This window comes from Oryx dammah, unplaced genomic scaffold, assembly GCF_014754425.2.
Source record: "Oryx dammah isolate SB20612 unplaced genomic scaffold, SCBI_Odam_1.1 HiC_scaffold_1, whole genome shotgun sequence".
NCBI classification, from domain to species: domain Eukaryota; kingdom Metazoa; phylum Chordata; class Mammalia; order Artiodactyla; family Bovidae; genus Oryx; species Oryx dammah.
The window spans coordinates 70,176,136-70,191,031 of NW_024070185.1; the positions used below are offsets into that span (position 1 = coordinate 70,176,136).

The following is a 14,896-nucleotide window of genomic DNA, read 5'->3' on the forward strand; positions in this document are numbered from 1 at the left end:
TCTGAACCTCTGGGTCTAGGAAGAGGTCATTGACATAAACAAAAAGTCTCCCATATAGTATCTCATAAGGACTAAGACCAACCTGTTCCTTAGGGGCAATATGGGTACAGAGGAGAGATATTGGTAAAGCCTCCTTCCATCCCAGGGAGGTCTCCTAAGTTATCTTTTTTATCATTGACTTTAAGAATTGGTTGGCTCTGTCTACTTTTCCTGAAGACTGGGGGCTCCAGGCACAATGAAGGTAATAAGTAATGCCCAATGCTTTAGAGACCCCTTGGGTGACCTTAGAAGTAAATGATGTCCCATTGTCACTTTGTAATGAGCTGGGCAGACCAAATCTTGAAATGATTTCATGGAACAGTTTTTTGTTTTTTTTTTAACCCACCTCCTCAGCCTTCTCAATGTGGGTGGGAAAGCCTTCAATCCATCCTGTGAGTGTATCTATCATGACTAGTAGACATTTATACCCTTGAGAATTTGGCATCTGGGGGAAGTCGATCTGCCAGTCCTCTCCGGGATAGGACCCACATCATTGGACAGGCTGGGCCAGTTGGGATCCTCAAGCTGCTTAGGAGATGTTTAATTAGAAAGTGGGACAAGAGACCACTTGCCTTATAGTCGTTTGGAGGCCTGTCCCTCTGAAAGCCCTTTCTAGTAATCTTTGGAGGGCCTTCTCCCCTAGATAGACTTCCCCGGTGGCTCAGATGGTAAAGCATCTGCCTACAACGCGGGAGACCTGAGTTTGATCCCTGGGTTAGGAAGATCTCCTGGAGAAGGAAATGGCAACCCACTCCAGTATTCTTGCCTGGAAAATCCCATGGACGGAGGAACCTGGTAGGCTACAGTCCATGGGGTCGCAAAGAGTTGGACATGACTGAGCGACATTTACTTTACTTACTCCCCTAAATGAGTAGTGGCATATAAGGAGTTAACCAACTACCACTGGAGGTTCCCAGGCAGGAAAAGGAGTCCCTCCTTTTGGAACCACCTCATATGATCTTCTTGAAAGCACTCACTCTTAGCTTTAAGGGTCTCACTTTCAGAATATGAAGGGGTTTCTGGCAAATTAGTCTGTGGAACTAAGGTGGCCAACACCTATTAGGTCATTGTTTTGTAATGCTGCTCTCTTTTTGGTGTCCTTTACAATGGGAGACTGAAACCTCAGCAGGCAGATGGACTGCCTCCAAGAACCTAAGGATTTGATCACCATATTTGATTGGGGACACTTGTGTGGTCTAGTGGCCTCTTTCTTCCTAAAATAGCAGCATGTGCATGTAGACCAGAAAGGCATAATTGGAGTCAGTGTAAATGGCTACTCTTTTTCCTTTTCCCAGCTGTAGAGCTTGAGTCAGGGCTATTAGCTCAGCCAATTAGGCTGAAGTACCTGGTGGCAAAGGTTTAGCCTGTATGGTCTCAAAATTGGAGATTACTTCATATCCAGCTCTTCTTTTTCCATCCAAAGCTTCTTCCATCAGTGTACCAGATTTCCTCAGGATTGGTCAGAGGATCTTCTGACAATCCTTCTTGGGGTTTGGTCCAGTGGTCCAAAGTTTCTAGGCAAGAGTAAAATGGGAGAGAGTCCTCGGGGCTAGGCAGGAACATAGCTGGATTAAGAACCTCACAAGAGGATACAGTCAGGCCTGAATTTTCCATCAGCACTACTTGATATCTGAGGATCCTTTGATCAGACATCCATAAATGGCCTCTCCCATTCAGGAGTTGTTTCACTTGGTGGCTGGTAAAAATAGCTAATTTGCCCCTAAAAGAGAGTTTTAAAGCATCTTCTATCAGGACTGCAGTAGCTACAAGATTTCAAAAGCAAGGAAAGATCTCTTCCTAATAATAGGACACTCAGGGACCACCAGAAACTGGTGGGAAAATATTTGTCCATCCCAGCAACACAGAAGTGCTTGGGTGAATCTTTTTGTTATTGTTTTTCCTATAGCAACAAAAATGGCACAGGTTTGGGAGGAGAATGCTCCAGAGTAGGAGGTCAGGACAGGGTAGGTAGCCCTGTGTCAACAAAGAAATTCTTGGACCTACCTGCCACATCTGGTTGGACCCTTGGCTCTGGCTCCATGAAGGTTATCTGTGACAGGTAGGCTGGCTGGAGCAGGCCACTTCAGTCCTGTTGAACCATCAAGAGGGAAGGCTTGGTGCTTGACCTTGAGGCTCTTGGGTCCCAAGGGCAGAGTGCCACCCAGTGTCCCAATTGATGCATTTGTAGCAAGCCATTTTAGCAGACTTGTCACAGTTTGGACACTCTTTGGCCCAATGTACCACCTGTCTACAGTTTAGGCATGTTTCTTGTGCCTTGTCCTTCAAGGACTCGGAGTTTGCCATAGGGCTTCCCTGGAAGACAGCCAGCATCTGGGCATGCCTTATTTCTTTCCTTCTTTCCCTTTCCTGGGCCTTGGCCTCCTTCTGTTGTTCTTTGTTATAAAAGGTATTGGTGGCTGTCTGGACCATCTCATCTAAAGAGGCAGCAGGGTCTTGATGCTGTCCATAGCTGTTGCAACTAGGGGTTTAATGTACACTGGGACAGCAATTTGTCCTTTAAGATCACCTGTTCCTCATAAACATCTAAGTTGATAAACTTTTGGAGGGCCTCTTTTAGATGTTCCAGAAAGACAGTAGGGTTCTTATTGGACTCCTGAGTTATTGCTGAGACTGGGCAAAGTCCCACAACTAATAGGCTTCCTTCTATTTCCTTGGGTGGACTTCCTTAGGGGTGAGTTTATCTGAAGCTTATCCTACCCAGTACTGTTGTAACCTGAGAGGCAGGCATACTTGGGTCAGAGTGCAGATCCCCAGGCAGGTTGAGATGTGACAACTTCCTGGAGATTGAATCCCCAAGCAGGTTGAGGCATGGCGACCTCCTGAGAATTGGGTCCCTGGGCAGGTCAAGCCATGTAGACCTCCTGGGACCCCTGGACTTGTGGATCCCCGAGCAGGTTGAGGCATGACAACCTCCCAAGGACCAGATTCCTAGGCAGGTTGAGGCAGGTTAACCTCCTGGGACACCCAAACTGGAACTAGGCATTCCCAATGACTCTAGTGTGACTAGTGTTGGGTAGGATTAAGGGGTTGTAATCTTAACTCATTGCTGGTTTGTCCACCACAGATGGGAATAGATACTATGATGTAAAGCAATCTAAGCCTGTGCCCTGGGGCGGGGAATCTGAGGAAATAAGCATAAACCTTATCCTCTTATTTCTCTGATGAAATGTAAGTCACTGATTTCCTCCCTTAGTCTTCCAGAGCAGTTTAGGGTATTTCCAATGGTAAACATTTCATTGTCATAGACTCACTTTAGGTAATAACAGAAGTAATGACAAAAGAGCAGGTTATCTGGTCTTGTTAGGGGCTTTAAGAGTATTCTAATAATAAGCTGGGTGGAGCAATGTTGCCTACAGTAGGGGCAGGTTTAATGTTTAGGAGTTAGTAAGTGGCTTAAGGACAAAATGATAAGAGGCAACAGATCAGATGTTCCACAAAATGGAGTGGAGATTTCATCCAGGGGTATGTTTGTAGCTTTAGGAGAAGGGTGGTAAGGGTTTGGGCCCAAACAATCTGCAGGGTTAACTCCCAAAGTGGCAAACATGGTCCCTGAAAGCCCAGTTGCCCTTGAAGGGATGCCAGCAACAGACTAACTTCTAGCAGGCATTGTGGGCCTGTCACCCACCCTAGCAGGTTCACTGAGGTGCTGTTGTTGCATCTGTTGTGGGAAACATGGAAGATGAAGGTGTGAATCTCTAGAGAGATTGGATATTATACAGTATTTCCCTCCCAAGAGCTAGCTGTTTTCTGGTTGTCCTGCCAGAAGATTGTAGAGGCAACACTATGAGCCTGGACAGGGCTCATGAAAAGAGCATGAAACAGGACTGAAGCAGGCAGGGCACAACTTTTGAAAGACTGATATAGCCCAGGGGCATAACATAAACCAATTAAAATCAAATGGGTCCAAGATGCAGACAAGTCAAATTCAACTAAAAGCTTTCAATCTGCAAGCTAAATGACACATCTGGAGGTGACATGATAGTTCTAAGGCACTATCAAAAGACCGAAGAGTGTTTCCCCAAATGTTGGAATGATCCTCCCACTTATTAGCATATGAAATCACCCAACCCATAAAAACTAACCACATCACATTTCATGGCCACCATATATACCCTCTGTGATGGCACACACTCTGTGGACTGTGCTTCCCTGTGAATTCAAACAAATCTACCTCTTACTTATCGCTGTGTCTCTCACCAAACTTTTTTGCAATGAGACATTAAGAACCTGAGTTTCATTAGGTGCTAAAACCAGGCACCATGAGTTTTGGCTGGGCTCAAGTCCTGATTGGACACGCCTGAGTGACTAAGCATAGCACAGAGTTCCTGCCACATGAGTTTCAGTCCCAATCTTAGGCAAACAGTTTCAAACACAACTTTCAGAAATGGAAAGATGATGACCTGCCCAATACTTTGTAAACAGAGGCATAGATGGAGAGAGGAGCTAAAGGACGGGAGAAAAAACAGTGGGAAAAACATGCCAAGGAACCCCTTTCATAACTTGCTGGAAAAACTGCTAAATGCCTGATCTGTGCCCACAATTTTCATTGGCCTGATTCTAGGCACAAAGGAGGTTAAGGACCAAAGAACCTTCACCCACTTGGGCAACAGCTACTAGGGCACAGCAGATAGTGGAGCCTTCAGGACACACTGGGGAGTAGCCCCTGCCAGAGTCCCTCAGTTGTGCCCATGGCCATTCATCTGTCCACAGGGGGTTCAAGGAAATAAGAAACAAGAGACTGTAAAGGAATTAAGATTCTGTTAGCCATATGTCCATCCAGCCATGGGGGCGAGGACCTCCTACCTAAACTGGAGGTCTTCTGGAATCTGAGACTGAGCCTCATGAGCTTTTGTCTAAGTTTGTTATTTCTGTCCCCGTTTCCAGCACACTGGGCTTCTTGTCATTTCCACTGTGCTGGGTTTCCTTCGCATTCAGCTTCCAGCATGTGAGCTTTCACCAAGTTGTTCTTCTACTGTGCTTGGTCTCCGCCTCACTGGGGGTGAGCTGAGGTTGTTTCAGCCAGGTTACATCTGAGTCACGGCACTAGATATGTCAGGGGATTCTGTAATTTTCTTGGTTCTGTCTCACTGCAACAAAGATTTGAAACGGCGGACCAGTGTTGCATTTCAGTTATAGCTCAGTTTTATTTGGCAAGCAAAGGATAGTACACCCTCAAGGCGTGAGGGTGTGCTGACCCCAAAGGAGAGGCCTTAATCCATCTTGGCTTCCTCCTTTTATGCATTTGTTTCCTCCCCACTGAGCCTGCCCTATGAAAATTGAGCTAGCCAAGAAGTGGGTATGTTTTTTCCACCTGAAGTTCTCAATCCAGTCCACGGGTTTTCTTTTGATCCATTTTTGCAGGCTTTTCCCCTTTTTTTTGTCTTTTAGACACCACCATTTTGGACTCCTTTTTCCTATTCTAACTACCTAACATGTCCATATGATTTTTCATGCAAAACTTCTGGAGTGGATTGCCATTTTCCTCCTTCAGGGGATCTTCCTGACCCAGGGATCAAACCTGCAACTTCTGTGTCTCTTGCATTGCGCACACACACACACACACACACACACACAAGTGGTATTTTTCCTCAAAATATTTGCTGTTTCCTTAGGGTGAGGATATATTTATACATACTTGAAATGGATGAAAATACTATACATGATTAAATGCCAGATAGATATTATAATGATATATAACCTTTGGGTATATTACTTTCCACATATTTTTTCACTTAATTTTCATAATGGCTTATAAAGTTAAGATTAAACTCACTTGCTAAGGGTACACATCTAACCACTAACAGAGCCAAGTATGTATCTTTCATATTCAAATTATGTGTCTTTCATATCCAAATTCTGGGCTGTTTTCCTACTACATGTGGAAAAGAGGAGCAATGGTCCACATTGAAGGGATCAGAGGAGTTTTCATGGAAAAATTAGGGTTTCAAACAGTTTGGGAAGTAGAGCAGATTTTATATAAACAGAAAGAAAAAAAAATTCCAAATAAGGAAAGAATAAACAGAAGGTAAAGCATGGTCTGTGTGACATCAGATAAGAAAGTTAGTTTGACTGGAGCAGAGGGGCTTTGCAGGGTCTCATAGGCCCCAATGAAAGTTTTGATTATATGCTCTCACCAGTGTAAAGATATTAAAAATTTCTTGATGTGAAGTGGTGGTGGTTTAGTCACTGAGTCATATCTGACTCTGCAACCCCATGGCCTGTAACTCGCAAGACCTCTCTGTCCATGAGATTTCTCAGGCAAGAACCCTGGAGTGAGAACATACCTAGTTGCTTCAGCTAAGGAAGGAGGTGATTCCAGTATCCATACAGGCCTCTTTAGATCTGCCTGAATGGCAGGACTTCTTTGACTAACATTTCTCTGAGCAAATAAGAGCAAGATTTGCAGTAACAGATTTTAATGGAATTAACACAGCAAACGAATGGTTTTGGTTTGTTTCTCCTTCCTAATAAATCATTCCATAAGAAGATGTGAGTGAAAAAGAAATATCTAATATTACACTAAAAGGAATTCAGGATTAGGAAACTCGATGCCTGGGAAAATCTCAGAGCATGCTGATCTGGGCTTCGAAGCTTATCTTCCTTATTACAAAAGATTCACTTCACCAGTAAATTTCTGCAGCTGCAGATTTAAATCTCCTTAAAAAACTTGAGAAAGATACATTTAACAAAGGGAGAGGTAACTTCCTTCTTTGCATCTATAATATTGCTGGGTGTTCTAAAGTAGTTTTTCATTGTTATTTTTATAGCAGTTGCTCTACAAATTCAGAAGTATTGATTGCTTTAACAACTCAGGGCTTGGCCAAAGTCAGTGGAAGAGACATTATAGGAGATGGTTTTGGCTTATACAATACAAATATAAACTAAAATAGAACAATACCTCTAGGTACACATTGCTAATTAAAGGCCACAGGGAAAATATAATTTGCATCAATTTGAGCTATTGTGGTAGGTCAGGTGGAAAAAGTCCATGTCTACATTTTTATTTCCCTACAGTTAAAAAAGGCTGGTGAGGTGTGCAGACCAGCAAAAGATGAGTGTGACCTGCCTGAAATGTGTGATGGCAAATCTACTTTTTGCCCCAGTGATCGATACCAAATCAATGGCTTCCCTTGCCAGAATGGGAGAGGCTACTGCCGGATGGGAACGTGCCCCACCCTGGAGCAGCAGTGCACTGACCTCTGGGGACCAGGTACGAGGACAAGCCCAATGTCACTGGTATGTCTGCCTCTCTCCGTGTCCATACACAGGAAAACCGTATCATTCCAAGTGACAGTGTTTCGTCATGGCCGAAGTAGCATTCTGTCCTTTTCGTCCTTCCTTTATGGTTTCCTTTACTGTGCAAAAGCTTTTACATTTAATTAGGTTTCATTTGTTTATTTTGTCTCTATTTTCATCACTCTAGGAGGTGGGTCAAAAAGATCTTGTGATTTATGTCAAAGTGTGAATTGCCTATATTTTCCTTTAAGATTTTTATAGCATCTGGCCTTACATTCAGGTCTTTAATCCATTTTGAGTTTATTTTTGTGTGTGGTGTTAGTAAGTTCTAATTTCACCCTTTTACATGTGGCTGTCCAGTTTTCCCAGCACTACTTACTGAAGAGACTGTCTTTTCTCCACTATATATTCTTGCCTCTTTGATCATAGATTAGGTGACCATAGGCATGTGAGTTTATCTCTGGACTTTCTATTCTGTTCCATTGATTAATCTTTTGTTCTGATCTTTTGCTGTGAGTATATAGGTATGCAAGATTTCTGTGTATTAATTTTGTATGCTGCAACTTTACCAAATTCATTGATGAGCTCTAGTAGTTTTCAAATTCATTGAGGAGCTCAAATTCATTGATGAGTAGTTTTCTGGTAGCATCTTTAGGATTTTCTATATAGTATCATGTCATCTGCAAACAGTGACAGTTTTTTGTATTTCTTTCCATTATGGTTTATTACAGGATATTGAATGTAGTTCCCTGAGCTATATGATGGGACCTTATTTCTCAACCATCCTATAATAGTTTGTATCTGCTAGTCCTAGACTCCATAGGCTTTTTATTATTTTTAACTTCATTGTAGTTTTTTCAGAGGCTGGATTCATATTTTCTAGGTCTTCCTTATTGATCTTTAAAGTAGAGGAGAGAGAAGGAGTAGAGGCATTAGAAAAAGGAGGATAGAGGCATTTGACTCAATAGAACTTGATTTGAAGTCTGATTTTTCATCTCTCTTTGTGGCTTTAACCAATACCACCCTCTGTACCTTTATCAACAAAATGAGAATGCTAATAAGAATGGGTAATATTTATACACCATGTTCTACTGACCAGGCACTCTTCTCAGTGGCTCATATAGATTAACTCATTTAATCTTCTTAATAGTGGACTTCCTTGGTGGTCCAATGGTTAAGACTCTGTCTTCCAATGCAGAGGGTATGGGTTCAATCCTTGGTAGGGGAACTAAGATCCCACATGAATCCAGGTGTGGTCAAACATCTAAATAAATAAAGTTTGTTTTTTAAAAAAGATATAATCCTAAAAACTTTAAAAAAATCCTCATAATAACATTATGAGGGCATACTATCACAGAGTCATCATTTTTACACAGAGCAAATTGAAAGTTTAAGGCAATTAACCATATCACACAGCTCTTAACCATTGATTGCCCATCTGATGAAGATTGCATGAGAAATTAAACTTGTGATGCACATTACTTCCTGGCAGAGTAGAAGTCTGACTAAGCATAGGGTGTACCTGTCACATGTGTACCCTCCGACAGGACAGCATTCCAGTATCTGCCTGTGGGCTGCTGCTAGGATAACTATGGCCCTTCTAGCTAAGTCTTCAGTCTTACAGATAGTTCCAAATATTTAGATAGCTATCATTCAAAAATAGGCCCTCCAAAAGATTTTTTTAACTCCAGACATCTCTCTTGATATCATATCAAAGTAAACTGTATTTCCAAGAAGAGGTATGATGCTAAAATCGTGTTTTTCATGCTGGCTTTCTGTTTCATGAATCCTTTGTAGCACTGAACTACTTACCTTTCTTCTTTCCATCTATGACCTTACTGACCTTGTTTGATCCCAGGAGCCCAGGTTGCAGATAAGTCGTGTTTTAGACAAAATGAAGATGGGTCAACTCATGGATACTGTCGAAAAGTGAACAACACACACATTCCCTGTAAAGCAAAGTAAGTGGCCTTGGTATTTGAACTTCCTGCTCATTTTCACACATGCTGATTTATCTCATTTAAAGAGAAAGTAATTGGGGCATCATTTATTTGATAAACATTCATTGAGATTACTTGCTTCATTTTAGGCTAGGCACTGAGTTAAAAAGGTAAATAGGGAATGATTCCCGTTTTTCAATCTCTCATAATGCATGCTTCAAAGGACACCAAGTATAGCTGCTGTTAAATAGAATGAATGTTTGAGAAGGAACATACAAGAGTAAATGGGCCTCGTTGGAAATGTGTACACTTATTCTCCAGTATGCTTCAGATGCTTTTCCATCTACTGCATTTCATGATGATTCTATGGTAGAAATATGTATCTTCTCAGAGGAATAAGCAACACAATGATTGTACAGTTTTTTTTTTTTAACTTATCATGGCATTCCATAAAGAAAAAAATACAGTAAGGGAAAAGATTGACAACTGACCTAAAGAATTTGTTTTCCATAAAAAAATTGATAGTCTTAAAAAAGAAAAGATAAAACACTGTAATCAATGAACTTGAGATTTTTCTATGTATTTCCCTTGGATTCTACAGTTCTAAGATGATTTTTAAAAATTAAATGATAATAGGTGAAATACCTGTTCCAAACTTTGCATGTGCAAACTAATGTGTAACAAGACACTGAATGAAAAAGATCAGCATTTCTCCAAGTTTTTTTCTGTTGAAATAACACTAATTTTTCTCAATGATAGTTATTACCAAACAAACTATTTTGGACAGAAGATCATCTTTTGGGGAGTCTGAGCCTCAAAGATGGTCATGCCTTGTGGGCTCTCCTTTATAGGAAATCAGGAGAGAATCTATTAATAAGATTCTATATGTGTGTGGGAGTAGGGTGAGTGGGTAGCAATATTTAGTATGAGAAGTTATGATAGGGAAAAAAGGCTAGGGTAATTCCATCTTTCCTCTGTAAAGTGTACACACACCCTTGTCCTGTATAAATGCTTGTGTGAATACTGGATAATTTCTGCAACCAAAGGCATAAGCATTTCATTTCTTCCCACAGACTGGCTTTCTGATCACTTCTTAATAATTTTTGCTTGTAGTGAGAAGTAAGCCTGAAATTCCCTAGGTCCTAGAGCCTTCCTAGGCCTTCCTTGGTGGCTCAGAGGATAGAAAGTCTGCCTGTGATGCAGGAGACCTGGGTTGAGTCTCTGGGTTGGGAAGATCCCCTGGAGAAGGAAATGGCAACCCACTCCAGTATTCTTGCCTGGAGAATTCCACGGATAGAGAAAGCTGGCAGGCTACAGTCCATGGGGTCGCAGAGTCAGATATGACTGAGCAACTTTCACCTTTTTAGAGCCTTTCTCTTAAAGCTCTACCTAAATGATTCAAGAAAAATACCATCTCAAGTCTGGAAAGAATGCATGCCTTTCTCTGCTCCTCAGTGGTATTTTTTCTAAAAGCCACCAGAGTAATCAGAAGAATCTGATTCTAACACTCTCAGAAGACTTTTTTCAAAACTTTCCTCTAAATTTTGCATAAAAGCAATTGATTCCAATATTGTTGACATTGACTTTCTTCCCCTTGCTAGTGAATGAAGAGCGTTAGTGATCCCCTGGCAGTTTCATCTGAATTTGCAGGGGTTCTTTCAGGAACCTACATGATGCCTTGGAATGCCATCCAAGGCTCAGCCTTATACTGATACAACTATAGTCAAGAGAATTATTCTGCTGCAATTCATGAAATAAATAACCTCAGCTGAAACAAGACAGAAACTGACTTCCTAGGTGCCCTCCTTGATGTTAAGAACTGATGTTGAAGCTGAAGCTCCAATACTTTGGTCACTTGATGCAAAGAACTGACTCACTGGAAAAGACCCTGATGCTGGGAAAGATGGAAGGCAAAAGAGAAAGGGGAAGCAGAGGGTGAGATGGTTGAAGAGAATCACCAACTCAGTGGACATGAATTTGAGCAAACTGTGGGAGATAGTGAAGGAGAGGGAAACCTAGCGTGCTGCAGTCCATGGGGTCCTGAAGAGTCAGACAAAACTTAGTGTCTAAACATCAACAACAACATATACACTCACATAAGGCCATCTTCAAGAATCTAAAGTTAAGGTTCTGCATCCTTCCCACTGGCCAGAATTTAGGTTACTGGCCAAAATTAGGGAATCTGGGAGACAAGGGTTTTTTGTTGTTGTTGTTTGTTTGTTTGTTTTTTTTAGCAACACCAGGCCTTGCAAACCATTGAATATGGTGGCTCTGTTACTTAAGAATAAGGGGAAAACTGGTATAAAGGAGAACTAGGAGTCTCTGCCTTAGGGAAAAATACCATTAGTTAAGTATTGATAGTCCAGGAGGTGATTTATATTTGTATAAAACTGCAGTTTGGATCCTGGTGTTTCAACTGCAGCAAATTTTGGCTTTTCCTCAGAGATGCCATGTGTGGGAAGTTGTTCTGTCATGGTGGCTCAGATTATCTGCCCTGGAAAGGACGTATAGTCACATTCCTGACATGTAAACTATTTGATCCTGAAGACAGCAGTGAAGAAATTGGCATGGTAATCAATGGAACCAAATGTGGAGATAAGATGGTGAGTTGAAATTGCGGCTTTTACTCAGAATGTTCTTTCTGTTTGTTTTTTGTTTTGTTTATTTTCTTCTCAGGGCCTCCCTGTGTTTCATGGAGCACAATTTTCAAAGTAATGTTTATGCCATTCATGTATACATGAGTGTGTTCTCCCCTTCAGTGTTATTTAATAAGTACTTATTACATGCTTAGCACTAGGATGTTAAATTTGGGCAAGTTTTACTGCCCCTAAATTGGTAGGTTCTCAGCAAATGACAGCCACTGATAATAATAAATATAATCATAACAATACTACTTATTTTTACACAAATTTTTATTTTAATCTTAAAGATGATATGATATTGACATGTTTTCCATGTTAATTTTGCTCGGAATCAGTACCTTGTATCGTGTGCAATGCTTAGCTCAGTGCTAACCATCAGTCTACAGAGCTGAACTAAAGAGGTGGATTAAGGGAATAATCCATGAGGAATGAAGTAAGGAAATTTTCTTTGGAGAGGACTTCCTAAATATTTTATTACAAAAATTACCTAGATTCCATCTTCCTATTTTCAAAAGGATGTTGTGATTTCTCGAATAAAAAGTAAGTTTGATGACAATGCGTGCGTGCATGTTAGTTGCTTCTGTCTTTTCTGATTCTTTGTGACCCTGAGGACTGTAGCCCGCCAGGCTCCTCTGTCCATGGGATTTCCCAGGGAAGAATACTGGAGTGGGTTGCCATGTCCTCCTCCAGGGGATCTTCCAGATCGAGGGACTGAACCCACATCTCCTGCATCTCCTGCAGATTCTTTATCCACTGAGCCACCTGGGAAGCTCTTGATAGTAGCTAAAAATATAAGATTAACTCCTGAAGAGTCAACAGTTTGCATAAGTGATATCTTTGGACATTCATGTCAGTTTTGTGTTTTGCACATCACTTTCAGGTTTGCATTAATGCAGAATGTGTGGATATGGAAAGAACTTACAAATCAGCAAATTGCTCCTCTAAGTGCAAAGGACACACTGTAAGTAAGTCTTGACAGTGTTTCCCAAAGCTTGCTGAATCTTATGTCATTTAAGTCAAACAGTTTGGGTGATGTTAATGTAGTGTTTCAGTGTTGAATGATTAAAACAATTAAGTTTATCTAACTCTTTAGTACTTTGATTCAATGAAAACTTCCTTCAAAGAACCTGATTCTGAAATTCCTGGGTTTTTTTAACTTTTTATTTTGTATTGGCATATAGCCAATTAAACAAATGATGTTATGATAGTTTCAGGCGAATATCAAAGGGACTTGGTCACATACACACACATATCCATTCTCTCCCAAACTCCCCTCCCATCCAGCCTGCCGCATAACACTGAGCAGAGTTTCCTATGCTGTAAGTAGGTCTTTGTTGGTTATCCATTTTAAATATAGCAAGGTATACATTTCCATCCCAGACTCCCTAACTATCCCTTCCCCCCAACAACCATAAATTCATTCTCTAAGTCTGTGAGTCTCTTTCTGTTTTGTTAAGTTCATTTTTATCAATTCTTTTAGATTCCACATATAAGTATGTCATATGATATTTCTCCTTCTCTGCCTGACTTACTTCACTCAGGATGACATTTCTCTAAGTTCATCTGTGTTGCTGCAGATGGCATTATAAAATTCCTATTATTGATGCTTAAATTATGTAGGTAGTTGAAAGGCTGCAGAGCAGGGGGTTATTCTTTTGTTTTGTTTCATTTTCTTTTTTGAAATGTACTTAATTATGGATGAATAAGCCCTTGTGTTGAGCATTAGTTCAGTGAGAAAACTAACAACCGTTGCTCCTCTAGGTGTGTGACCACGAGCTGCAGTGTCAGTGTAAAGAAGGATGGGCCCCTCCTGACTGCTCTAGTTCTTCCACGGTCTTCAGTACGTAACATTACATGCCTAACTTGAGAAAATTGCTCATCTCTTCCAAGCGTTTATTTCCTATTATGTAAGATTCCGTGCCTTTTTCTCTTTCTTCTTGGAATTCCTATTCTGTAGGTAATGAATCCATGATATTAATCTCCAAAGTCTCTCATCCAAGTTTTAGATCATATTTCCCACCCTATTATGTTTTTATATTTTACCAAAAAAAAATTCTTGAAATTTTATATTTGTCATTTCATTCTAATTTTCTGAGTTTTCTTGCTTTACGATTGTCCCATTTTCCTAACAGCCTTGACTGAAGGTATACTAGGTATAATATCCTCATAAAACTCTCTAAGAATATGACATTATTTTTGCAGGTTCAGTCTCTTCTCTAGATTACCTCTATTTCTTCTGAGCTGAATTTTTTTTTTTTTTCACCCTCTCTTCTCTTATATTGCACTGTGCTATTTTTCTTCAGGATATATGATCCTTCATTGAATGTGGGATTAGGTTGACTTGAATTAGCTCACAGGGGTTTTCTTGGCATGTGTGCATGCTTGTTGGACCTTACCTCTCCTGACGGGAGATCTGCCTGAGAGCTCTATCAGTAGGCAGATCTTCCTATAGACCTCAGACCTTCATTGTGGAAGCAGCCAGAGTAAAGAGCCTCACCTCCAGTTGCCATGGTGATGAATACCTTGCCCTGAGGACAGAGCTCTTCATTACATTTACTTTTAGAAACGGCTGTTCTTCCTCAGGACCTCTTCCTATTGCTTTACAACCTTTAAGTAATTTGGCATAAATAGAATTGTTATATTTTAGCAACTCTTGTGGGTCAGTAAGGAATTTTTTTCTATCCTGAAGTTATGGATGTATATCCATATATGATCTTCCGAAAAGGATTATTTTATTGCTTTTTCAAATTTAAATCTATAATGTATCTGGAATTATTCTGTGTATGATGCAAGTGTTCAATTTCACTTTTATCCCAGATAGATACTCAATTGTCACACCATCATTTATGTAATAGATCTGTGTTGTGCTAAATCATTTCAGTAGTGTCCAACTCTTTATGATCCCATGGACTGTAACCCACCAGGCTCCTCTGTCCATAGGATTCTCCAGGCAAGAATATTGGAGTGGGTTGCCATGCCTTTCTCCAGAGGATCTTCCTGACCCAGGGATCAATTCCT

General features: G+C 40.7%; 1 protein-coding gene across 2 annotated transcripts in view; it reads left to right on the forward strand.

Annotated features, from left to right (window-relative positions):
- Window positions 1-14,896, forward strand: part of ADAM28 (ADAM metallopeptidase domain 28) — a 78,512-nt gene that overhangs the window by 46,984 nt on the left and 16,632 nt on the right. For both annotated transcript variants that reach the window (XM_040243050.1, XM_040243057.1), the window contains 5 exons: window positions 7,075-7,270; window positions 9,155-9,257; window positions 11,680-11,839; window positions 12,759-12,839; window positions 13,640-13,718. In XM_040243050.1, coding sequence (XP_040098984.1) covers window positions 7,075-7,270; window positions 9,155-9,257; window positions 11,680-11,839; window positions 12,759-12,839; window positions 13,640-13,718 — 619 coding nt within the window. The remainder of the gene's footprint in view (window positions 1-7,074; window positions 7,271-9,154; window positions 9,258-11,679; window positions 11,840-12,758; window positions 12,840-13,639; window positions 13,719-14,896) is intronic.